General features: G+C 42.9%; 1 protein-coding gene and 1 long non-coding RNA gene across 3 annotated transcripts in view; one reads left to right on the top strand and one right to left on the bottom strand.

The window, feature by feature from the left end:
• The window catches only part of LOC143442429 (uncharacterized), a 48,069-nt gene extending 36,202 nt beyond the window's left edge, over nt 1-11,867 (bottom strand). For both annotated transcript variants that reach the window (XR_013110642.1, XR_013110641.1), the window contains exons 1-2: nt 9,424-11,867; nt 8,359-8,432 (exon numbers count right to left, since the gene is read on the bottom strand). This is a non-coding gene — a long non-coding RNA (uncharacterized LOC143442429). The remainder of the gene's footprint in view (nt 1-8,358; nt 8,433-9,423) is intronic.
• An 8,422-nt stretch (nt 11,868-20,289) lies between these two features.
• On the top strand, nt 20,290-25,172 carry Tex48 (testis expressed 48). The gene is made up of 4 exons (XM_034504009.2): nt 20,290-20,397; nt 20,926-21,039; nt 23,899-24,012; nt 25,030-25,172. The coding sequence occupies exons 1-4, from the start codon at nt 20,394-20,396 to the stop codon at nt 25,131-25,133; spliced, it is 336 nt and encodes a 111-aa protein (XP_034359900.1). The 5' UTR covers nt 20,290-20,393; the 3' UTR covers nt 25,134-25,172.
• Nucleotides 25,173-26,085: the final 913 nt, after the last annotated feature.

Raw genomic sequence — 26,085 nt, forward strand, 5'->3', positions numbered from 1 at the left:
TAAAGAGATGGTTCCGTTGTTTAAGAGCACTGGCTTCTCTTCTAGAGTACTAGGATTCTATTCCTAGCACATACACAATGTCACACAACTGTCTGTAACTCCAGTCCCAGAGGATCCAGTGACCTCCTCTGGCCTGCATAGGTACTGCACACACATAGTGCACAGATATACATGTAGAGAAAAAAAAACATCCAGACACATAAAAAGAAATAGATAATGATAATTGAAGATAGATAATGGATAATAGATTATGTGTGTGTGCATGTGTAAATAAAAGATAGATATTAGATAGCACATATATAAAAACAATATTGATAGATAATAGACACATACAAGTAAACAATAGATAATATGTAAATGATAGGTAATAATAGATGATTTGTAAGTGTGTAGATAGGCAGACATAGACAATAAGTATGAGGGAGAGAGCAAGAGACCAGGGTCAGACGAGAACCAATCTTCAGTTTGTTGTAGAACTCTTGGGAACACTGACTGAAACAATGACACATCAAATCAGTGTTTCCTCACACATCGCTGTGACCCTACTATATTACTTCTTTTTATATTTTTCTTTAAAGCATCTAATCCTCCTACATTAAAACACATAAATATGTTGTTACCATAATAAAAAAATGTCAACCAAAAAGTCAATAAGAAAAATAAAATAATGTGCCTCAATTCTGTCTTGACACAGTTACCTTCCAAAACCCCTGTACCCACAGGCTGTTCTCCTTAAAGGGAGGCTGGCAAGTTCCTTACTGAGTAACACCTGAGACCCTCTCCTTTATGGATATGAAGGACTCAAAACAGAGTCACTCCTTCATTATATGATACAATATTATAAAATGTCAAGTCCATGTTTTGCCTTATGTAACTCACTTCCCAGCAGGCAACTGGATCCAGGTTGTGAAGAATAGTTCACTAATGCCTCTACAGTTGCTCCTGGTAACCATGGAGATTGATTCTAGAACTCCTTGCTTGGAAACCAAACTCCAGAGATGCTCAAGTCACTTACATAAAAATGGCTTAATGTTGTCTTAGTCAGTGTTCTATTGCTGTGGAGAGACACCATAGACACCATGATCACAGCAACTCTTATAAAAGAAAACATTTCATCAGGATTGACTTACATTTTCAGGGGTTTATCCCATTATTAGCATGACAGGAAGCATGGTGGCACACAGGTAGATGGTGCTGGAGTAGAAGCTGAGAGTTCTACATCTGGCTTTGCCCACAGCAGGAAGAGCAAGATCCTGGACCTATCTTGAATATTTGAAACCTTAAGGCCTATTCCCAGAAACACACTTCCTCCAGCAAAGCCATACCTAGTCCAATGAGGTCCCACCTCCTAATCCCTGTCAAGTAGCACCTCTCTCTAATGACCAAGCATCCAAATATATGTGCCTATGAAGGCCATTTCTATTCAAACCACCACAGATGCAGTGTTTACATGTGGCCTAGCCACATTCTTCTGTATATGTCAAATTATCTCTAGATGACATAGTATCTAATACTGTGTATTAAAAATGCTATGAAGTAAATGCTATGAAGGTAGCTTTCATACTCCACAATTTAGACAAGACATAGTTTGGGGAGTGGGCTAACAAAAACTAAGGTAGTATGAAGAAGCCAAATAGAAATCCATTAGTTGGCAATTAAATAGGATAATATATTTTTAAGGGGACCAGAACCAAAGTATGTTTCATGTGTAGACAAGGACAGCCTCAGAAGATATGGGTTACGGAATGAAAGTCTAAGTGTTAGGCATGGGTACCTTCTCATGGGTTATTGGTTAAGGAAGAGCCAGAGGCACCAAAAACAACACAGACTATTGCTCTTGGCTGCTCACCATAACTAGAGGGCAAGACCCTGTTGCTGAAGATAGCATTCATCTAGTTGCAGGAAATAGAGAAATCAGCATTGTCTGACCAGGAAACTCCCTGCTTGCTGGCTAGCTTACATGGTACCATAAGGTTCCATACAGCTGCAATAGGAATGAAGACACAAAGGGTCTTAGCTAGCACTGGATAAGAGGCCTGATCTACAGGAGTGAATTTCATGCCTGGAACTGTAAACCTGGTCAAAAGTTCCAAAGGGAGATCATGGGCTCAGAGGGAAGCCTATTATTGTTATATCTAGTGGTCATGCTATCAAATTGCCTTCTCAATATTTAACTTCATAATCACTAACTCATATTGTTAAAATCTAAACAATAGCACAAGTGTTGTCAAGGACATGAGGTGGTTACAACCTTCACACATTACCAACAAGATCATAAAATGGTGTACCTTCTTCAGAAACAGATTGACAATTTACAAAATATTAAACATAAAATTACCATTATGGCTTGACATTTTCATTTCCCAGGCATATATTCAAGAGAAATGAAAATGTATTCTCACTCAAAAGTGTGGACATTGATAGTCAGAGCATCATTCATTATTTATAAGCCCTAAGGTAGAGGCAATCTCACTGTTCACGGACAGAGGAAAGAATAAACCAAAGTGGTGCATCATACATTGGAGAGGAAGTAAGAAGGAAGGAAATGCTGATACACACTGTAGCTGGCCTTGCCCCTTGAAGTCTGCAGCACTGGAGAGAACAGGCTCTGCACTTCTCCTGGGCAACACAGTGGAGCTGGGCCTGGTGAGAAGGCATAGGTGAGCCATCGCTGAGGGTGTGAGGGCAGGAGAGCTGGCCGAGTCCCTCACAGGCTGCAGCACTTGGAAGACTAGTGCCCACACCCTGACAGGATAGCACAGTGGAGCTGGCTCTGGAGGCATGGGTGTGGTAGAGGCAGCCAGAGAGCATGAGAGCAGGAGGGCTGATGCTGACTCCTTGCTGATGGCAGATTTGGTGGCCTAGCCAGAGCTGGAGAGCTCACCCTGGTGGTGCAAATAAGGGAGAGCCAGCAGTCTGACCAGCTCAGATACCACCCAGACCCAGATCTAGAACCCTAAATTGGTCCACAAAAAAAAATCTATATCATCTGTGAACTATTAAGTTGCATGAAAGGGCCATTCCTGCTGCTCCAAAGCTGCAGGATCTCCATGACACAAGGCAATAACAGGATAGCAAACCAGAAAGAGTCCCAGTGAGGAGCCAATATTGATGATGTCATAGAAACCAGAGATCTATGTCCAATATGTTGAGGAACCGCCAGACTGATTTCCACAGTGGTTGACCAGCTTGCAATCCCACCAAAAATGGAGGAGTGTTCCTCTTTCTCCACATCCTTGCCAGCATCACCTGAGTTTCTGCTGTCACCTGAGTTTTTGATCTTAGCCATTCTAACTGGTATGAGGTGGAATCTCAGGGTTGTTTTGATTTGCATTTCCCTGATGACTAAGGATGTTAAACATTTCTTTAGGTGCTTCTCAGCTATTCAGTATTCCTCAGTTAAGAATTTTTTGTTTAGCTCTGTACCACATTTTAATAGGGTTATTTGGTTCTATAATACTCCTGGGCATATACCCAAAAGATGCTCCAACATATAACAAGGACACATGCTCCACGATATTCATAGAAGCCTTATTTATAATAGCCAAAAGCTGGAAAGAACCCAGATGTCCTTCAACAGAGGAATGGACACAGAAAATATGGTACATTTACACAATGGAGTGCTACTCAGCTATTAAAAACAAGGAATTAATGAAATTCTTAGGCAAATGGATGGAATTAGAAAATATCATCCTGAATGAGGTAACACAAGCACATAAGAACACGCATGGTATGCACTCATTGATAAGTGGATATTAGCCCAAAAGCTTGAAATATCCAAGATACAATTCACATCACGCTCAAGAAAAAGGAAGACCAAAGTGTGCATGCTTTGGTCCTTCTTGGAAGGGGGAACAAAAATCTCAAGGAAGGAAATACAGAGACAAAGTGTGGAGCAGAAACTGAGGGAAAGGCTATCCAGAGACTGCCCCACCTGGGGATCCATCCCATATAGAGTCACCAAACCCAGACACTATTGCAGATGCCAAGAAGTCCTTGCTGACAGGAGCCTGATATAGCTGTCTCCTGAGAGACTCTCCCAGAGCCTGACAAATACAGAGGTGGATGCTTGCAGCCAACCATTGGGCTTAACACAGGGTCTCCAGTGGAGAAGTTAGAGAAAGGACTGAAGGATCTGAATGGGGTTTGCAACCCATAGGAAGAACAACAATATCAAGCAACCAGACCACCCAGAGCTCCCAGGAACTAAACCACCAACAAAAGAGTACACATGGAGGGACCCATAGCTCTAGTCTCATATGAAGCAGAGGATGACCTTGTTGGACAACAATGGGAGGAGAGGCCCTTGGTCCTGGGAAAGCTCAACACCCCAGTGTAGGGGAATGCCAGGGCAGGGAGGTGGGAGTAGGTGGGTGAGTGGGTGGGTGGGGGAGCACCCTCATAGAAGCAGTGGGAGGGAGAATGGGATAGGGGGTTTCCAGAGGGGAAACTGGAAAGGGGATAACATTTGAACTGTAAATAAATAAAATATCCGATAGAAAAAGAAAAAAAAAAAAAAAAAACCAGAGATCTTGAATAGACCAATGGCTCATTGCAATGAATATTTGCAAGTAAAGATGTGTGGACAGAGGTTATACTGTGGGACACAGTGTATGATGTACTACAGCTTCCATAATGAGATATTTTCTATGCTGTTTTTGTTGTTATTATTGTTTATTTGTGTGTCTGTGTGTGTATTTTATTGGCAGGGGAGTTTGCAAGGTCAAAGGTCAGATATGAGGGGACAGAGAGATTAAAGGAAGTGGGATGCATGGTGTGAAACTCACAAAGAATCAATAAAATGTTCATAAAAATGCTTAGGTCACAGTATCTTTATTTGTGATAGTCAAAACCTGGATTCTATGCAAATACCTTTCAGTAAGCATGGGCCCCCAAAGACCTGTGGTATATTCAGTCTGCAGATTGTTACTCAACAATGAAGAAGAATTATGAGTTAACCATTACTAAAGCATGCTCTAACTGAAGTGGGTCATGAGGAAAGTGTGCTGAGTAATAAAAGCCAACCTCAAGCGTGTACAAGCACACAGCATGTTTCCGTTCATGTCACAATTATGAAATGACACAATGTGAGAATGGAAAGCAGGTTCCTAAGGAAAGAGTGAGTGAAAGAATGAGTGTGGCCATAGAGGGAGAGAGCAGAGGGACCGTGTAACTCAGTATATGCTCTTTGAGTAACACGTGAAATTGTACTTCTGATCAACTTGAAAGCCAATATCCCCAATACACACACACTCACACACACCACACACCACACACGCACACACACACAAGCACACACACACACACACACACACACGTGTACTCACACACACAAGCACACACACAAAACACACACACAGCATGCACACACACACACACACACACACATGAGAACATATTAACTATGAGCTTTACGTAAGCTCTGTGAGTCATACCAGTGTTATTTTCCTGCTTCTGATCTGGAAGGAACATGACAGGGAAAGCTGAGGGAAGTTTCCATAGAGCATCTATATATATTTCTTTGCAAGTTCCTATTGACTTCATGTTGTCACAAAATAAAGGGTTTTGTCATTACTGCATTTGTCAGGGAAAGTATACACAGAGGTCAGAAGATAACTTGTGGGAATGGGTTCTCTCCTTCCACAGCATAGACCCTGAGGATCTAAGTCAGGACACCAGGCTTGGAGGCTCAGGGCAGGACCTTTACTGATCCATCCCACCAAAATAAAGGTTTTCTTTTGTTATTATTGTTGTTTTGTTTTTCCAAACCTGAACTTACCCTCATCCAAGATTTGTTCCTCTTTCCAAACTCCCTGATTTCACAGCCACTGATATAAAGGGCATGGAGGTGTCGGCTCAAGCTCTGCCTTGTCCCTCGCTCTTCTGATGACTAATATTATCAACTTATCCAGATCTACAATCACCTAAGAGACTAACCTCTAGGCAAGTCTGTGAAGATGGTTCTAAACTGAGTTAATGAGCTGAAAAGATCCACAGGAAATATGATTGGCACCAATCCATAGGTTCAGATCCCGAATACATAAAAAGGAGAAAATGGGCTAAACACCAGCACCTCTCTCTCTCTCTCTCTCTCTCTCTCTCTCTCTCTCTCTCTCTCTCTCTCTCTCTCTCTCTCTCTCTCTCTCTCTCTCCTGTATCCTGTGTGGATACCCTGTGAACAGCTGCCTCTATCTCATAAGCCATGCCTTCACCACCATGGTGGGTCTGAACCTCAAGCCATTATAAACCAAAATAAACCTTCCTTTCATTAAATTTATTTTTTTTCAAGTTCTTGGTCATAACAATGAGAAAAGTAACTAGCACCAATCTCAGCATCAGATAATACCAATACAGCAATAGCAACAACATTCACTGAGTGTGCCTCCTCTGCCACGAGCTATATTTACAAGCTCTCAGGGCTGGTCTAACTTGTCTATCATTGGCTCTATTAATTATTCCCAAATAAACATCAGGAAACTGAAGATCAAAAAGGTTTATGGTTAAGGCCAAAGTCCAACAGTAACTTAAGATAATAAACTTTCTAACCATGTGATCTGTCCACAGACCTGACTCATCCTAACCCCAGTAACTTAGTTCCAGATTTCAGTACTCGCTGCCTGAACCAAACCAATACAGGAAATTTCTCACTAATCTCCTCACTCCAGACCCAAGGAGACGGAAACAGCCTTATCAGATATCCTTGAACAGTAAATCACCCCAAACAGAAGGCAAAGTCTCAGTTCCCAGGCATAAAGGGATTTTCCCCCTCAGTATTTTCACCAACTTTGATATATAAACAGTGTTGTGCATGAGCCAAGAAGTACCAGCATCCAAGGATTTGAAGATTGCCGGCATTTACAGCTGCATGTTGAATGAAAATTTTGGGGAATGTGGCTGTCTTTACTCTGTGTCTTAAAACAATCTCACTCAACTGCTTCATGAACTCTTTAACATCAGCGTTCAGGGTTTCAGCAAACAAGGATTTCCAAGAGTAAGCTATTTTTGAGTCTGACTGTTGGGGAATGGTTGTAAGGCCATGTGTAATGCTGTCCGTGCAAGGCCCACCTAAAGGATGCATCCATGACAACAGGAAAATGAGGGATTCTCTAAAAACCATTTGTACAAGTGATCAAGGTAGAAAAGAGACAGGTGTTGGGGAAGGTTAAGCAATAATGAGGGCAAGGAGGTGTGGAGAGGGGAGAGGGTATTGGGAGACTGGGTAACAGAAACTTGGGAAGAAAAGGCTTATGGAAACCACTATGAGGGCCAACTTCTTTCTGATTGAATTTGAGGGAATTTATACCCAATACTCTAAACATAACCAGAAGTCCTTGCCTAGGGAAGTGACAAGGCCTAGGAAAGACCCGAGTGTCGTTGTTTTACTAAGCAGATGTGCTATCAAACTGCCTTCTAATGATTTATATTTATATTTATATTTATATTTATATTTATATTTATATTTATATTTATATTTATATTTATATTTATGACTATTGACTATTGATGCTCTGAACCTTAGCCATAGAAACTTCTTGTTGTATACTAGTTAATGCAGAGGCTCAGACTATGTCAAAATGCTCAGAATACAGGGAGACTGGGTTCTGAACCCTGTATAAGACATGTATCACGGATGGTGGAGAGGCTCCAGAGGCAGCCTCTGAGAAGCCATTGGCAGCAAATGGCTACCAAGGGTGGAGGAGTCATTTCCTTCAATGCTGTAGCCGCTTGTTAATAAATAACCCCCACTCCACGCTGACGGAAACAGCCTTAATCAAACTCAGTAAGTCACAGAAACTAAAAGACAAGGAGATAAAAGGAGAGACATGAAAGCAGGATGGGGAGCTGTGAGAGGGAAAGGGGTGCCAATGAGTAGGATGCTGATGGGGGATATATGTGATTGGGAATCCATTATGTGCATGGATCAAACTGACAAAAATAAAATAAAAATGTAAAGCTGTTCTGTAAGCCAATGGGTTTCAATACTGTCTGAAGAATTTTCAAGCCTACTAGTGCCTTGATTTCACCCTCCCAACACACACACAGAGAAAGAGAGGGAGAGGGACAGAGAGAGAGAGAGAGAGAGAGAGAGAGAGAGAATCTACTGAGGCTGGGAGCTAGAACTGGCATTTTCTAAAGCTTCTCTGGGCATTTCAGAAGCAGCTGAGTTGAGAGCCACCATGTGGGTACATCATGTGAGTCCCACACTGTAATTCAGCACCTTTTTAAATGTTTAAGTGTAAGCATTTGCATGCAGAGTCCAGTGGACACCAGGCATCCTCAGTGTCATCTTCAGAAACAGCATCTACCTAGCTTTTGTTTTGTTACTGCTACTGTTGGTGTTTGTTTTCATTTGATTACCTTTTTTGAGACAGGGTTTCGATATGTAGACCAGGCTGTCCTTGAACACAGAGATTCCCCCGCCTCTGGGAATCCTAGAATTAAAGGCATATGCCATTATATTCAGTTTATCATTACATTTGAGACAAGGTCTCTACTGGCCTGGAGCTCACCGGTTAGGCTAGACTAATCAGCCAGCAAGCCCTTTCTCCACCTCCAACACTAGGATTAAAGAATGCACACCACCACACCCAGAATTCTTTTCAAAGTAAATCGACTTACTTTGAGTTAATAAATTCCAATACTAAGGGTTTTTTCTAGGCAACTAATGAACTGTTAAGGGAGAATTAGCCTCTCCTAGAGATGAGCCCTTAACTGCTTATCCAATGGCCAGCCCTAAAACCATACGTACAAACAGCAAAAAACACTCAGTATTACATATATATATATATATATATATATATATATATATATATATATTTGTGCATACTTACACATATATGCACTTTTTACATAAATCCTAAAAATTGAACTCAGGTCCTCATGCATTTTATCATTTTAAGAAAGCATTTTATCAACTGAGACATCTCCCAGGCCCCAATTTGGCACATCCTAATTACACACAGAGATCACCAGGAAAGCTTTGAAACCATACTAGTACCCAGTCTCTAGAATCCCTAAGATTCTGATTTGTTTAGGAGCAGACCCGAGACAGTCCAAGTTTCAATAATGATGTAAGGAAAGATGATTGGCAGACAGACTTGGGACTCTTTAGTGCTCCGACTATGCAGTGCTATTTGCCACCGGTGCTTGTAAAGATTGCTTAACTCCCATCACCCACCAACACGTAAACTCAACACTGGGTTACATTTGTTTCCATCTTCTGTTTTGCCATGACCTCTACATGCATCCAAAGATGATACTGATAAAGGGTTTTCACCTAATGTGACTTCCCCAAATAGCACCAAGATGTTCCAAGTGGGGAACTGAAAGCCCACCTCACACAATGAGAAAATTTCCAGGAATCCATCAGAAATCAATTCCTCTTTTTATGGAAGATAGGTTGGGAAAAAAAATGTCACTTACTTTTTACACATTGCCACCACTCCCCTTCTGTGAAATCGTTACTACAGCATCCAGGCACCTGCCCAATGCATATCGCTCTGATGTCATTTCATCCTGAAAATATATAGAGGACACATAACTATTATTCCTATTTTAAAGAAGACATGAAGTCTATCTACCTGAGGTTAATAGCCAGAGACATTAGGAGACAGACCCTGCCCCATGCTTTCGGCATGTAGTGCTGTAGCGCCCCCTTCTGGCCTGACACCCTCAAAATAGAACACACAGACAGAAGAACTTGCCTTTCTGGTGCCCTGGGGGACAGCAATGGTGAACAGCTTGGCATCACACACAGAAAGATCAACCACGACAGGGAGGGTCAGCAGGTCACAATAGCCTCTTTCCTCCCCACTTTATGGTCCAGTCCAGAAGCCCTGTCACCAACATTCCCTGGTTCCCAGCTCTGTGACATCACAGCCTCCTTTCCTCTCTGCCAGCAACAAGTAAGTGAGGCCCAAAGGTAAGATCTAAAAGTGGGAGGGGTGACATTCCTGCACCAAATGGATGGCAGTGTCCCCACACTTGTGGATGCCTACTCATTTGCCACCCGTATCAGACACAATCCTTCCTTGGCCTCTACCTTGTTTCTCTCTCTGGCTACCACATCCCCACACCAGTGCTGAATGACCCTAAGTGACTCCTCCAGCTCTAGAATCCTGCCTGCTTCACTTTAGTGACCTTGCCTCACCTGATCAGCACGTTCTGAAATCCCCAGATACCTGAAGCTCACAGTTCCCTGGGGACAAGCCAAGAGCCTCTTCTTTGACTCCATCTAGAGATGGGCCATAGTACTGCGTGAAAGTCTTCATCCTCCACTTTCCTCAACACCAGCATTCTCTTACATACTGAGGCTTCACAGCATGCCAGAAAGCTGTGCTGGCCACTTTCCATCACTCTGAGTCCTCTCAAGCCCCTTTTCTGTAGATGGTATTTCCCATTTACAGATCAAAGAGCTGAGGCTTTAAGAAGACGCACATTATTTGTCTATTAATTAATCATAAAAAGTTATACCCCAGGAGGTTAGGGATGTATCTCTGTTGGTAGAATGCTTGCTTGGCCCGTATGAAGCCCTGGGTCCCATCCCTGGTACTGCATAAACTAGGAATGGTGACACCCACCTTTAATGCCAGCACTTGGTGATAGAAGTAGGAGGATCAGAAATTTGAGGTCATTCTTGGCAATACAGAGTTCAAGGCCAGCCTGAGCTACATAAGGACCTGCTTCAGAAAAAGATTTGCTTTCCAGATAATGCTCTTGTAAGTGCACTGCTGATCTCCCTAAAAGATTTCCCAATTCTGAAAAGTGGCAATTTACAACTCCCTGTCATCAATCAGGATTTCCATGTAAAGATACAGAGAGCATGGGCGCCTGCATAGAGCCCCATTCCAAGTTCCTGCGCACAGCCAATGGCTGTGATCTCCAAGGTCTATAACTAAAAAGGACAAGGTGCACAGTGCAGTGTGTGTTTAAGGGAGAGGGAGTTTGAGTGCTTGTGTTTTCTTGTATGTGCATAAGACATTTTGGAGGAGAGATTCCTGTTTCACATGTGACACAGAAATGGATTTTGTTTCCAGTTAAGTGGAGAGTTGTGTTTGCACCACATATAGAGCAGAGCTTTTTGGGCAGTGCATAAGAGTCTGGGGAGGCACTAAGGCTACAGACTGCTGGGATTCCAGAGACAAGAGGCCCTTGGGCATCTAGGACCTTCTAGTATGAGGTGACACCAGTGTGCAACTCTTGCCTCAGATTGGCCAGTAGCACTTTCATTAATAGATGACTCGTGATAACCTGTTAGCCTCTTCCCAGGGAAGTGGTTCTGTGCCTAGGGTTTGTGGATGCCCTCTTCTCCTCTCTGTGTCGACAGTTCCCTCAGTCCTAGCTATAGGAAGACCCTCCAAGCTTGTCCAACTCTTCACAGCTGTCACCAGCTATCCTTGGATTTTTCTGTTCACAAAGATCAGGCTTCCAGCTGCAGCACTATTCCTTCTCAGCTTTGGTTTTCAGTCTCTTGCTGTTCTATGTGTTGGACCAGAGGTGCTTAAAAAGCATTTGTCTCTAAACAAGCATATGCTGAGTGAGTGACAGGGAGCAAACCATGGCTTCAATATCTAAAAAACTGGAAAACCTATAAATGTGGCAATCAAGAAACTGAGGCAAGCCAGGTGATAATGTGGTAGTGGTGTACACCTTCCTTTAATCCCAGAACTCAGAAGGCAGAAGTAGACAAATTTCTGGGTTGGAGGCCAGCCTGGTCTACAGAGATTTCCAGGACTGCCAAAGCTACACAGAGAAACTCTGTCTCCAATGAAAAAAAAAATAAAAGGAAACAAAAAACTCAGAGAAGGAGGAGTAGAAAGAAAACAAGGAGGAAGAAAAAGAAAGAGGAAGAGGGAAAAGATGAGGAAGAAAGAAAAGAAAGAAAGAGAGAAAGAGAAAGAAAGAAAGAAAAAAAGAAAGAAAGAAAGGAGGGAGGGAGGGAGGGAGGGAGGGGGAATGAAGGGAGGGATAAAAGGAGGGAGGGAGGAATGGAGGGAGGGATAAAAGGAGGGAGGGAGGAGAGAGGGAGGGAGGAAAGAAGAAAGGAAGCAAGCAAGCAGGAATACAGGTCAGCCTGGGCTATGTAAGGAGGAGGGGTAAGAGGAGGAGGAAGAAGAAAGACTTTGCAGAATTGTCTGTGAATGCCTAGACATCTAGACACAGCCATCTACTTTCAAAGGCTTCCCACTCCTTTAGCTAAGATCTAGGTTGCCTTCACCTGTGAGGGTACCATGTGAAGTGTTGGCAATAGTATAAGCATCCTAGTTGTCTGAAACAAAATACAAATGCATTCTATAATACAACTCATAATTGCCAAACTTACCCAGTTATACATCAGGGTGTAGGCTGTGTGGTTGTGTCAGTTACAGTGAGAGAAAATGATCTAGATGGTCAAGGGCTCTAGTCCTTCAGACTGTGGAAGAATTCGCAGCCTACCACAGGTACCAGGGAATCAGTCACTTAAAATCACCTAAGTATTTGTTGCATAGAATGATTGACCTCTGACAGCACTGAGAAGACTGGTGCCCAACCTAACAGCAAGCCTCTTCAAGTAAGCATTTCTACTACCTCCATATGACAGACACAAGGCTGTTAGTTTCCAGCAGGGTAGGAAAGCACAATGGTGCCATACGAACAAAAGATTCTGACTTACCTAGAAATGAACCCCAGACAGTCTGAGTTTCGACAATGGTGCAAGTGAAGATGATTCTTCCCATTCAGATTTATTTCTTTTCCTACATTCTTTATGTCTTAGTCGGTGTTCTATTGCTGTGGAATAGAACACCATGACCACAGCAACTTTTATAAAAGAAAGCATTTAATTGGGGCTGGCTTATGTTTCAGAGGTTTACTACATTATCTTCTTGGTGGAAAGCATGGAATGACATCACTCAGGCAGACAAGGGCGCACAGGCAGATAAAGTGCTGGAGAGGTAGCTGAAAGTTCTACATCTGGATCTGCATGAAGAGACACTGGGCTTGGCTTGAGCATTTAAAGACTCAAAGCCCACCCCTAGTGACACACTTCCTAGAACAAGGCCACACCTACTCTAACAGGCTCACACCTCCTACTAGTGCCACTCCCCAATAACTAAGTGTTCAAATCTATGAACCTATGAGACCATTCCTATTCAAACTATCACACCTTATTCTAGGTCTGAGCCTTTGTACAAAATAAACCTCTTGGTTAGCCAAGAATATTTCTCAGATATTAACTCATTTTTATTTTGTTTGTGTCTCTGAGTCTTTGTCCTCAAAAGTGGCTTTCAAAAGGGCTTTTTAAGTCTGTTTGCTTTTTAATTATACAAAAATTATTTAGATATCCTGGTCTTCTCCACCCTGTTTTTAAATACTTTTTCCCCTTTGTTGATGGTCATGTATTAACTAAACATGTAAGCACAGATATGAAACTCCAGGGCAGTGAGTGGCTAAGAGAAGCCAGAATTAGATGAAGTCACTATCTGCTGCTCTGAAATTTGAGAGGAGTCTAAACATTTGCCCTCTGCCAAGTCTTATTTTAAATCTCCCTCAATGAATCCAGCATCTGACATAGTTTGGGGGGTTGTTGTGTGTTAAAGTTGAGCTATTAGCTATAAAAGAAGTATACGTGGGTGTGAGGGGAAAGTTGGGTGGGGGAAGAAAGAGGCAAAGAAAGTAGGTTTCAGAAGGTTTGAGTGGGAGTGGGATCTTTCACTTTCTTTTGCTCTTTCTTCTTCCTTTGTTTTCCTCGCCAGGGTGGCCCTGAGTGGAGCTGGTCGAACAGTCCTCTCTGTTTTCAATGTCCCTCTTGGAATCCCTTGTTCTTAATAGGCCAGGAATTTTGTCATATGACTTTAGTCCCAGGACTTGGGAGACAGAGGCGAGAAGATCTGTATGAGTTTAGGGTCAAGCCTGATCTACATAGCAAGTTGCAAGCCAGCCTGGACTACAGAGTGAGACTATGTCTCAAAAAAAGAACAAACACACACACACACACACCACAAATCAAGTTCATCATAATAGCCTTGGTAAGTCCACGTGGTTTAGTGAAATTGTTGACATTTATTAGGTAAACTTGAGAATATGAGTAGCAGAGAGGGGCAATGTTTTCAGGACAACATGACAAGTAATGCATATAGACTATGACACATAGGAGCAATTACACTATAGTGCATTTTAGAGACTAAGGTACCAGTGCAGTGTCTTAACCTAATCAATTAGTATCTAGAAGAGACCATGTGATCTGTCACTCCAGGGCACAGGATAAGTGAAGTGACTTTGGTTCCTGGTTTAACAAGGCAGTGGTGCTCACCAAGGTTTCAGAGAGCCTGAGGCAAAGAGTCTATATTGAATGTAAAACATGAAAAAAAAAATGGCTTTTTGTTTTTACAAACAGTAACTGGTTCTCATAGCTCCCTGCCAGCACTCTTTCCAGTTCCCAGCCCAGCCCCTTCAAATGTTTCTCCCAACCGTTCCTCCCTCAGTTCCCCAACAGTCTGCTTAAACAGTCCCTTCTCCCAGTTTTCCCAGTGCTAGCAGCCACAAATTATAGCAACTATTGTAGCCTATCGGCTCAGCCCAGCTTCTCCTGGTTCAACTATTCCCTAACAGTATCTTCTGCACCAACTGCCTTCTCCTCTCTGCCAGCCCAGTTCTATACCAACCGCTTTCTCTTTTCACTCTGCTTGCCCAATTCCTTTCTCAGCCTCAACTGGCTTTTTTTTTATATCCTATCCTGTTCCCAGAAATCTAAGGGGTAACTGACACTGAAGGTTATCAGGTCAAGCAGTTTTAACAGCTAAGAATTCTTAAAAGGCCACTTGACTAGGAACTGGGGATATTTTAAAGGACCAGGTAGACAAGATAAACCACACTACAAGAACAATTAGCAAAAATCAGGCAGGTTAATGGCAAAGGTGTTTGCTAAATGATGGATCTCCTAAACACAAGATCTAAGGTGTATAGATAGATAGATAGATAGATAGATAGATAGATAGATAGATAGAGATATAGATAGATATATATAGATATATATAGATATATATAGATATATATAGATATATATAGATATATATAGATATCTTTCTGCTGCTATGAATCCTGAAAAATTAAATCCATGGAAGCAGATCCAAAAACCCCATTATTGGAAATGGGGTCAAGCTCATCACTGAGGCCTCCTGGTCCAAGGTTCCTACATCATAGAGATGTGTCTATTCTGCTGGGTATATCTCACCATGAGGACTCACTTATGTGCAAAAATATATATTAAAGATCAGAGGGGTTGAAGACCCATAGTCTCATAGCCAATCCTGGCTATTTACTTTGAGAGAAAAGATCTGAGTAGATGGTTTTCAGCTGACATTCATTCTAAAGCCAAAAAACAAACAAACAAACAAACAAACAAACAAACAAAAACCAGGATCAAAAGTAAGTGTTTTAGTTAGAAGAGATGACAGAGGTTCTGGTTAGTCAACAAAATGATGGACTGGGTATTAGGACTATCTTGTACCTCACTGGTACAATTAGGAATAAGTGTGCTCTAACTGTATTTTGAGAGAAAAGTTTTACTTTAACAGGAAGAGTGATATGTAAGAGGAGCTAAGTGGGAAGGAGTATTGAGAGGAAGAGATGGAGTAAGGAGAGAAGATGAAGGAGAGGAGAAGCAAGGTGATGAGAGAGAGAAAGGGGGGGGGCATGGAGGCAGATGTTCACATGTCTCCACCAGTCAAAGATAGTTTTTATATCTAGGTTGGGTATTGGCTTATGCTTCTGATTGAGCATTACCAAACTTATAAATCCTTTGATTAACATTTTAAAAAAATGTATAAAAGCAAAAAGGAAAGGGGGGCATGGGACAGGGGTTTTCTAGGGAGGGGAAATGGGGAAAGGGGATGGCATCTTAAATGTAAATAAAATAAAATTTAAAAAAAAAAAAGATCAGATGGGAGAAGGGAGGGGAGAGAAGTTCTGTGTTTGTTCAAATATTTTCAAAGTACCAGGACAGGTACTAAGGACATGGGAAATAAAGGTGTGAGGTAAAAAAAAAAAAACCTGTCACCAGATGAGTAAGACATCTGTTCCTCTTTATTTTGTTCATTGCTAAATATCCAGCACCAAACAGGACCCAGCACATAGTAGGTTCTCAAAAATATATACTGAATAGGAAAGCACTCACTAGCTACTGTCCATGTAGTTGACTAAATAGCCAGCTACAGTAGTGTTTTCAGGCTGTAGTTTTGTAGCAGTGAGCTTGAGTTAAGCAATCGCTATACAGTAACAGACTGTGTGGCCTGAACTTCACGGCAGGTGGGGTGGGGAAGGACTATGAAAGCACATCCCAATTTTAAAAGGCAGCTTCCTTAACTCCCAGGCTGAGTGCTAAAATCTGGGGAGTGAAGGCACAAGATGATGCTGTCTCTGGTTTCAGGGAACTGTGTTATAGGATCCTTCGGCAGAAGAATGAATAAGGGAACTGCTCATCCAGCACTGGTTACACTGTGATGTACAAAAGTCAGAGATGCTCAGTCTGAAGATATTAGCAGTAGAATCATGAGAGGAATTGGATCCATGGGTATGAGGATCCACTTAGCAGAGGATCGATAGTATGAGACTTGCACTTTGGCCATGTAATTAGTTTGAGATAGGGGGAATAAGTCAGGGAGAAAGGTTGGGCAGTGGTCCAGTAAGGAGTGATGGTGGCTGTGGATTTTGGTGAAAGGAAATGGCAATAGATGGTGACAGACAGATTTGAGATGATACTGGAAAATCAAAGCCTAAAGACTGATGGATGAGTGACAGGGGTTGTAGGAGGCAAGCATCTGGCTCTGGACTCTAAGTGAATGAGAGGACCATCATGCAAAATTGGGAGCATGGACATACAATACATTTGATCTGCAGTAGCTGGGGTGGGGTGGGGGTAGATAGGTCCCACCAGTAAACAGAGCACAACTAAGAGACTCACAAGGCAATCAAGATTGAGCCTGGCACATAACAAGGTTGTCCCATAGGTTACGATGTTCCTGAAACAAAAATTACTACCAAATTTACTACTTCCTGGAGAATTTACAACTCCAAGACAGAGGAACTGATGATGCTGGCTCACTCATTCAACAATCATTTACTGACTGTTCACACCACCCTGTGTGCTAACACCAAGAAACAAGAATTGGGCCAAGTCCATAATTCGTGTACTGTGGCCCACTGAAGGAAGGCAAATTATAAACACAGTAAGTGAATACAAGTCAGAAGATGCCAGAAAAGTGGGAGCAGGGGTTAGCAGTAAAAGATACAAGTCTTTATTGTGTGACTAAAGGAAGTGTCCCTGGAAAAGGTAACATAAAAACACAAACTTGAAAGGAAAAACAATGTATCTCTAAAAATACCCTTCCCGTCAGAGGTTAAAGTAAGCATAAATTCCTGAGCTGGGAGCTTGGTGGGTTTTTAATCAACAAAGTAACCAGTATGCCTTGAACAGAATTGGTTAAGAAATCACCGGAATTGAAGGCAGGGGACTTTCTGAGATGTCTGAGTATTGGGGCAGGGGACTTTCTGAGATGGTTGAGTATTGGGGCGGAGGTCGGGGGTGGGGGATGTGACAGTTTGATTAAGAGCCAGGTAAGAACTTTGGATTTTCTTCTGAGAAATGTAAGAACCTGCCAAAGACTTGTTAGGGAGGAAAAACTGGTGAGGGGGGACCTTTTACATAAAGTTCTCACACCAGTCTTTCTTCTTGTGGTTCCTGCTCATCCCTTTCTTTACGTTTGTATTTCCAAGCCAATCATGTTCCTGAAAACTTTTAGAATGTTTTTAGTCGGAGCCTTCTGAACACAAATTCTTACCTTGTTTCCTTGTGAGTGCCTTTACTTCACCATAACTATTGAAAAAAATATTTCCGAAAGTGTTCTGGGGCTTCTATCTCAGTAATTCAAGAAGTTACTCCATTGTCTTCTAGTTATCACTGTTTCTGATGCAAAATCAGCTGTCTGTTCTTGGTTTTTTACCCCCTACATGCAAATATATCTTTTGCATTATTATGATGATGACTGATTTTTACATTTGAAAGGTTTTTTTCTTCCTTTAATTTTTTGCTATTTGACTTATGTGGAGTAACTTAATAATTCTATGTTCGGTGTCCTATGAGTACCTAGGTCAATGTTCTTCATCCAGTTTGGGGGAGGCAGTGTCTGTCATTCATGCTTCAAAGGCTTCCCCCCTACCCCCTTCCCTGTAGCTCTGAACAAGGCAGCTGTGCAGCAGCTCTCCACTCGCTGCTGTTCTTCTCTTCGAACAGTTTTCCATTCTCTACTTCCATCTGTGGAACTTCTATGTCCTTTTTATCCCTTCAGATCCACTCTAGCTTCTACTGTTACGTTTGGTGTTAATCACACTCTCTACATCTTTCTTTCAGATGTCGTTTTGGGGAGAGTGTGGGGGTGTGTACTTATGTATACTCATGGACACATGCACACACACACATGAGCACACACTATGTGCCACGTCGTGCTTGTGGAAATCAGAGGACAGCTTGTGGGAGTTGGTTCTCTTGTGGGGCCTGGGGGATTGGACTCATAATGTCAATCTGGGAAAACAGGTGCCTTTACCTGTGGTGTCAGCTCTTGGGACCCAGCTGCTGCTTTTCAGAATTAGAATGCTTATTATTTCGAGATTGTCATTTCTTTCTTCAACACTATATTTCTTCATCTAGTATGTGCTGTTCTTTCTACCACTGGAGATATTGAGCAGAATCATTGCATAATACATATTAACATGGGAATCCAAGCGTTCGCATTCATTATTAATGGAAAGAGGAAACAGGGAGACTATTGAAATGATTCATGCAAGAGCTGTTGGTAGCTGAGACCGCTACAGCAGTCAAGAAAGAAACAAGTGGCAGTGACAGGCATCCCACCTGGTGAGCTGGGTGGGATGACAGACACCTAATTAATACTACAACAACAATTCCCTAAAAGAAAGTTTTGTCACAGGGCAAGAATGGGACATATCTAGAGGTCTAAAAAAGTTGACATATAAAATAAGTCTGGGACTAAAACAAGATTCTATATTCTTGTACCATTGGCATGAGAAAGATCTTTGGAAGGATGCCCCAGATTAACTCCCTCTTATCACTGAGGGGCTTACTCAAATCCATATGGCAAACATCCGCACCAGAAACTAAACCTGTACTTCTGCACTAAATACAGAGGCACTAAGCTGTGTTTCTTCTTCGCCTCTGGGATGCTGGAATCATGGGATGCCAACACACTGCTCAGGTGAGGTAGTCTAAGATAGGGGTCCCAGTGGGTGAGAAATAGTGGAGGCTGGGACAGAGGCTGTGGTTCTCAAACTCCTGGACAACAAGATGTCACTGGGAACCTCAAAGAGTTGGGAACAGGGGCTCCCATCCTCCAGTGCACCCAGATACTGCTGGGGACTGCAAGAAGTTAGAAATGAGGTAGTGGAGCCCAGGGGCCTACAATGAGCCCAGGGCAAGGAGAATCTGCCTTGGCTCAGAGTGAGTGCCAGGAGTATAGACAGACCTTCTACAGGAGACTTAGGCAAGACTCTGTATGATGAAGGCCTTCCCACCCCCAGGAGTCTTTGATGGAGACAGTCCTTGCTTGTCCAAACTGCTTCATTTATGGTGGATGAGGATGCATACAACTTACTCAGGTGAACCAGAGATTAAATACCTTTTGCAGGAAGAGACGCCTAGAAAGGGATGTTCATTGACTAAACACTTGGTGCCCCTAGATACCTCATTAGCATGGAGACCTCTGGGCTCTATGCCACGTGACACGCTGTCATGGTCCTCCTAGTGGACTGTCATGGTCATGTGCTCCAGAACAGGGATCTGGTGGGAAGCTAGTTCAAACTCGTGCCATTCTCATTTATGAGTTTTATTGGAGTTCTGAATTTTGCTACGACCTTACTAGTTCTTCTGTCTGTTAGCATGGTCCACTACTCCACAAAACCTAAATGATATGTACTTCTTTCCACGTTGCCAGGAGACCTGGGAATTAGAGTAACTTAGAAGCACTGAGTTCTGGAGGGGACACAGAGAAACAAAAGGAGCACTGACTTAGCACTTACTGCCAACCTACCACCCCAGAGTCACCTTGCACATATTTAACACTTTGCTTCTGTAAGTAGGCACCACCAAGAATATGTATTTAGAAATGAGATAAGCCACTGAGCCACCTAAAGCCTGATTACCAGTGATCTACTTCCGCAGGAGCTACGATCCTGCTGCAGTGGGTCGTAGCTGGAGTGTAGACACAGATGAAGGACTAACACTTTTCAGCTATGGTCTTATGTTCATCTAGGAAACAGACCTGCCTGGTGAACTGGGCTCAATTTCAACCCTGGTGATTCCACTGCAAACAAAGCTGGCAGAGTAAAGCCTTCATTTCCTCTCTATGGGTAAGGACATTTTGTATAGAATTTTAAAAAGTATCTTTTAAAGAGGACTTCGGGGTGAAGAGATGGCTCAGTCAGAAAAGTACTTGCTATGCAAGCATCCACATGAACAATTGAACATGGCAAGGAATGCCTGTAATTCCAACATTTGGGGATGCAAAGACAGAGAGATACCTAAGAGTCGCTAGCTAGCCACTCTTTCCACATTGGCAAGTTCCAATGCCACTGAGCGACCTCATCTCAAAAAACAAGATGCAGAGTGGTTGACAAAGATATCTGATGTTGCCCTCTGGCTTCCACATATAAACATATACAGTCACACACACACACACACACACACACACACACACACACACACAGAGAGAGAGAGACAGAGAGACAGAGAGACAGAGAGACAGAGGGGGGAAGAGAAGCTTAGACAGAAACAACCAACCTGGACTTCCCAAACACAGAGAGTCATAGACAATTGCTAACAGGTACATGAAATTCAGATCCAAGGATCTCTAGTTCCCATTCTCTTACGTCCTACAGCAGCCCACCAAAGCCTGGCCTCAAAGATCTTCGGTTTATGCTGCTGGGACTGTGAGGAGCCTGTCGTTGAGAGCTCCAAGGTTCCAAGCCAAGAGATCCAGCCACCAACCTACAGTAGGTATCAGATAAGAACACCCAGCCTGGCCTCCCTGAACTTTACTTTATCACCTTCCTCCTGAGAAGACCCCAGATTTCCTTCATTTTTTTTTTTACTTTTTTTTTTTTTTTTGAGGTTATAATTACATCATTTTCACCTTCCATTTTGTCTCTCCAAACCCTCCACACAGCCCTCCTTGCTCTCTTTCATATGGCCTTTTTTCATTGTTATATGTAAGTATATACATATATTCCTAAATACATAAGCAGAAACTGCTTAGTCTGTATACTACTACTTCTATGTGTGTTTTCAGGGCTGATCATTTGGTATTGGATAGCCAGTTGTCATGTGCTCCTCCCTGAGAAAGACTATTTCTCCAGCTCTCAGCATCCCCCAGTTGCCTACAGTTCTTTGTGCAGGGTTGAGGCTATGGAGTTTCCCCATCCACTTGGACATGGCTACTTCTTTGTTCAGCTAATGTTTGGGCAGTCACGTGGCAGAGACTTTAATCATGTAGCTTCTGAAGTTACTGGGAGACACAACCCCACAGCCAACTCCCCAAACCCTCTGGCTCTTAGAATCTTTTCACCCCTCTTCCATGATGTTCCCTAGCCCTAGGTCCATGAGTGATTTTATAACTATTTAATTCAGCTTTTGAGTGAAAGAAATTGCAAGCTAAAATGAGATGGAGGGTAGGTAGCTTTAGTGCCAAACCCAAGAGACAAGGGAGCTCAATCTTGCTAGCTAAAGTGTGAGCTGAGGCCTCAAAGCACTGGCATCACCTGAGAGCTTCTTGGAGTGCATATTTAGGGCTGGGGATGTGTCGGGCCTGGGATGTAGCTCTGTCAATAAGAGGGCTTGCTTAGCATGCCTAAGACAGTAGGTCCAATGCTAGCACCACATTAAAAGTAAACAGAGTGAGGTGGCACTTACCTGCAATCCCAGCACTTGGGAAGTGGAGTAGGGAGATAACCCTACTCCATCTACCACTACTTAGTGAGCTGCAGGTCAGCTCAGGCTATATGAGACCCTAACTTGAAATAAAGTGCATCTTCAGACCCTGTTGCTGACCTGTTGAGTCAGAAGCTGTGTTTTGGCATGGTCTCTAGGTAAATCTGGATCCACGTTATAATTTGAGGAACAAAACTAAAGACTGTAAGATATGTAAGATGATAGTTAAGCTCTCTGCCTTTGGATCTGATGTGACCCCTCTGAGTCTCAGTTCTGTCACAGGGGTTGAACAAATCTGTGCCTCAGCTAGCCTCAACTAGCCTATCCTGTAAAATGGGACTATACAGCTTATAATGCACTTGAGGAATCATGGTGAGGGAGGTGTGGTGAAGAATAGGAATGGATGGGCTTGGGCAGACTAGAATAAAGTCTTCTGCTAAGAAGCCTTGAAGTTCTGATGGCTTACAAAATAAATGAGTATTTCTTCTTCATTGAAGTCCAGGACACACCACCATTCCTTCTCATCTCCATCCTCTGAAATAAGAGACCCCTGTGGTTCTGTATCAGGGAAGGAGAGGAAAACAGAGAAGATATCTCAGCCTCCAGTTTGTATTATAGCCTTCTTTGGTGGCCCAGGACAGAAAAGACGGGGATCAAAACCAGCAATTTCAGAGGGGAAAAAATCATTACCAAAAGTAGGCAAAGCTAAGACTCGTTGGGACACAGCAAGACAGAGTTCTGGTGGAAATCTGTCACAGTCCTACTGTCAGATGAAAGGGGACAAGAGGCAGGAAAATGTCCTCATGGTAGGAACATACAGAAGCCCTTGAAAGCTTTTAAAATGCTTCCGAAAATAGCTTCACACTAGAAATGAAGAGCAAGATCTTTAAAAATACAAACTCCCTTTCCTAAGATAATAAGGACAGTGTTCAGTCTCTGGTTCGGCAGCGTGTGTACAGCACTGTGCAACTGTAGGTGAGTCCCCCATCATGCTGCGGTGTACTTAGGACAAGCATCTCTCCACTGGCACTGCAGCTCTGAGGTGGGCACTATCATCCATAACAAGGGTACGAGTATGAGCAGAGGTGATGTGCTCATTGCACAGCCAGTGGCAAAGCCGTCGCACCTGCTCCAGAGAGCTTAGCCTGTCCCTCACACCCTCCATTACTGTTATGGAAGTACATAAAGGCTTGAGCATAATCCTCACCAAGCTTTACAGTAGTAAAATTTGAAGACAAAACGTCTAAACACCCAACAGTCGTCACTTGGTTAACTAAGTCTTGAATTCTCCATAAAGGTGAATATTGTACAGCTACTACTTTGTAATATACTGACATGGCAAAGATGTATATAATGTATATGAAGGAAATGAACCACATACATAGGACAGGCAATCTGAGGAGCTATATTAAAATATGCTTAAGGAAAAACTGTATCTGGGAGGAGAGGAGTTGGGAGCATTTTTCCTTTTTGAAATGGATACACATTACATTTAAAAATAAGAAAAATAAGAAACGAGTTGATGCTTTTTTAAAAAATACATATTTTTAGTGCTGGGGAGATGGCTCAGTCGTTGTGAGCACTGGCTACTCTTCCAGGAGACCCAGCTTCAACTCCCATCACCCCTACATGGCAGCTTACAACTGTCTGTAACTCCAGTTCCAGAAATCTGACACCCTCACACAGACATACATACAGGCTAAACACCATTGCGCATAAAATAAATGAATAAATAAATCAGTTTTTAAAAAAATATGTATTTTTAAGTTCAGCACCTGTTCAAAGGAGAAATAGATTCAGATTTTTCCCCATCCCATAATAACCACCACTCACCTATGTGCTGCTTCAGTTGGCTCAGTACCCTCACTTCCATGATTGGCTCAGCCTTCCCATATGACCCGCCCCCACGGAATTCTCATTGTCAGATTTTCTGAAGACTGAGAAGAATGAGTTATGTGAACAAAACCTCAAGCAAAGTAATGCACAGCCCCTCGTTGGCCAAGACAAGAACTTCTCCCCTACCAACAGTGATTTTGAAGGTGAGTCCCAAAGAGAGGTCCTGACCGTGACCTCTGGGGAAAGGGGCTCTGTCCTGATGCCCAGGCCCTATGGGTATGTGAGCTAGCTGTGTTCACAATCCAGGGGATGCTGTGGAGGCTACAGAGTCTGAGGCTAGCCATTCTTTTCCAAGTTAGTCGGGGAGGGAAGAACATTCCACACCCGTGCACTCACACGCTCATGGGCACCATGGTGTGGTCTTGACTGTATATTTTGTGTGATTCTGCTTAGTCTCTACTTTGGAGGCTACACACTGAGTTCCAGACTCATGGTCCAGATGGGTTCCAGAGTGGCAGGTCCACACTGGTTTTGTTCTCAGTTGTTTCCCCAAAGCCAAAACGGGTATATGTTCAATGAACAATAAATAAGAAAGCTGAGCTCAGTTGGGGTGACATGTCTTTGAGTCACAGAAGAACAAATGTCCAACCTAGAACAGTGGCACAACTTTAAAGAATTAAAGGAAGCCATGTTGAAGGAAATTCATCCTGGGCCCAGATGGCCTCACACAGCATCTATCCCCAAGGGGCCACTGATAGACAAGCATCATCCACACCTCTTCACTGTAGAACCCACCTGTCAGTCAAGCTCCTGTTGCAAACATGAGCCCACTGCAGGGTAAGTTTTCCTGCAAGATCATACCTGTTCTATTTAAACTGAGGGTGAGGAGCTGGAGTCTTCTCTGGCTTATCCATAACCAAGTGAACTAAGATCCACAGTGGGAAAGGGATGTTGCGGCATCCTACCAGGGAACACCATCTGTGAATAAGCCAGGTTAGGCCCAAGTTTCTTGTTTCCTATGTCTTGTGCTTTGCAAGACGTTCTACTGTCAGGGACTCTACCATGCAGAATGATACCAGATCTGCTGACTAAGCTGCAGACTGCCTGGGCTCCCATGGAACTCATGAAATCCAGAAACCCATCTGATAGATCCAATCACAGCAGTTCATCCAACTCTAGCTCAAAAGCCTCCACCCAACAGCATATTTTCCTTCTTTCAGAGCTGACTGCATTCAATATACAAACAGGATACCCTAAAAAAAATCTAAACCGCTACTACCAGGAACACTGGGCCTTCCGACCGTGTCTCATTGGGAGACCCTGAGGGTTCTAGTGGCAGCAGCACACAGGCTCTGAGCTGCGCAGCTGCTGGAGGGTCTCCATGAGGATGAAGAAGGCAGTGGACAGGAGTCATGAAGACCGATTCAGAAACTCCACCGCAAGGAGGGAAGAGGTCTGAGCCATCCCTGTGCCACCAGCATGAGTCACCCCGGCTCCTGACAGCCAGGGAGGTGGGGGGGGGCTGCCTGCAATTAAAATCCTTGTTTGCATCAGATGTGTCTCTCCTCTCTGTGCCTCAGATCTTACAGTTATCAGTTCAAATAACCTACAAAAAGTTCAGCTTTGTGAGTAACTTTTGAAATAATTTCAAACTTACAGGAAAGTTGTCTTAATAGGGAAAAAGTAGAGAGGAAAAAAGGAAAAGAAAACTATTGTCACATTATCATATTTATATTTTTCCCTGACTGGTCTGAGAGCAAGCATCCTGCCCCTCTGCCTAAATCATTCATAGAGCACTTCTTACAGGCAAAGGACATCCTTTAACTCCAGCAAGTACCAAAAGCCAAAGCATCTCCTACTAAGACAACCCTATTCAAATTCCATCAGTTGTCTCAAAGTGCCTTAGAGCCTTTTCTCCCAAGGCTATGGGTTCCATGCAGTCCTTATGAGTGTCACACATTTCATGGGCTCTAGCACAACTGTCTCTCACTTCAAAATGATCTGATATTTCCACTGAGTCAGAGCCAAGCTTCCTATTTGGAGCCTTCTACAGTAGTTGGCACCAGGAGGCACTGGGCACACAGGATCCCACAAGCCTGCTTGCTGAGGAGGTTTAGTGTGGAGCTCAGCAACAGGCCACTTGGCCAGCGTGTAGACTTGATTAAAACTAAAGTCGCTTATTTGATTCAGTTCCTGCTACCAAGTTCTTCCACTTATTGGTCTATATTTTTTTTTCAAAAGATTTATTAGTTTGGTTTTGTTATTTTTGTTCTCTA

The sequence above is a fragment of the Arvicanthis niloticus genome, chromosome 5 (genome assembly GCF_011762505.2).
Source record: "Arvicanthis niloticus isolate mArvNil1 chromosome 5, mArvNil1.pat.X, whole genome shotgun sequence".
NCBI lineage: Eukaryota > Metazoa > Chordata > Mammalia > Rodentia > Muridae > Arvicanthis > Arvicanthis niloticus.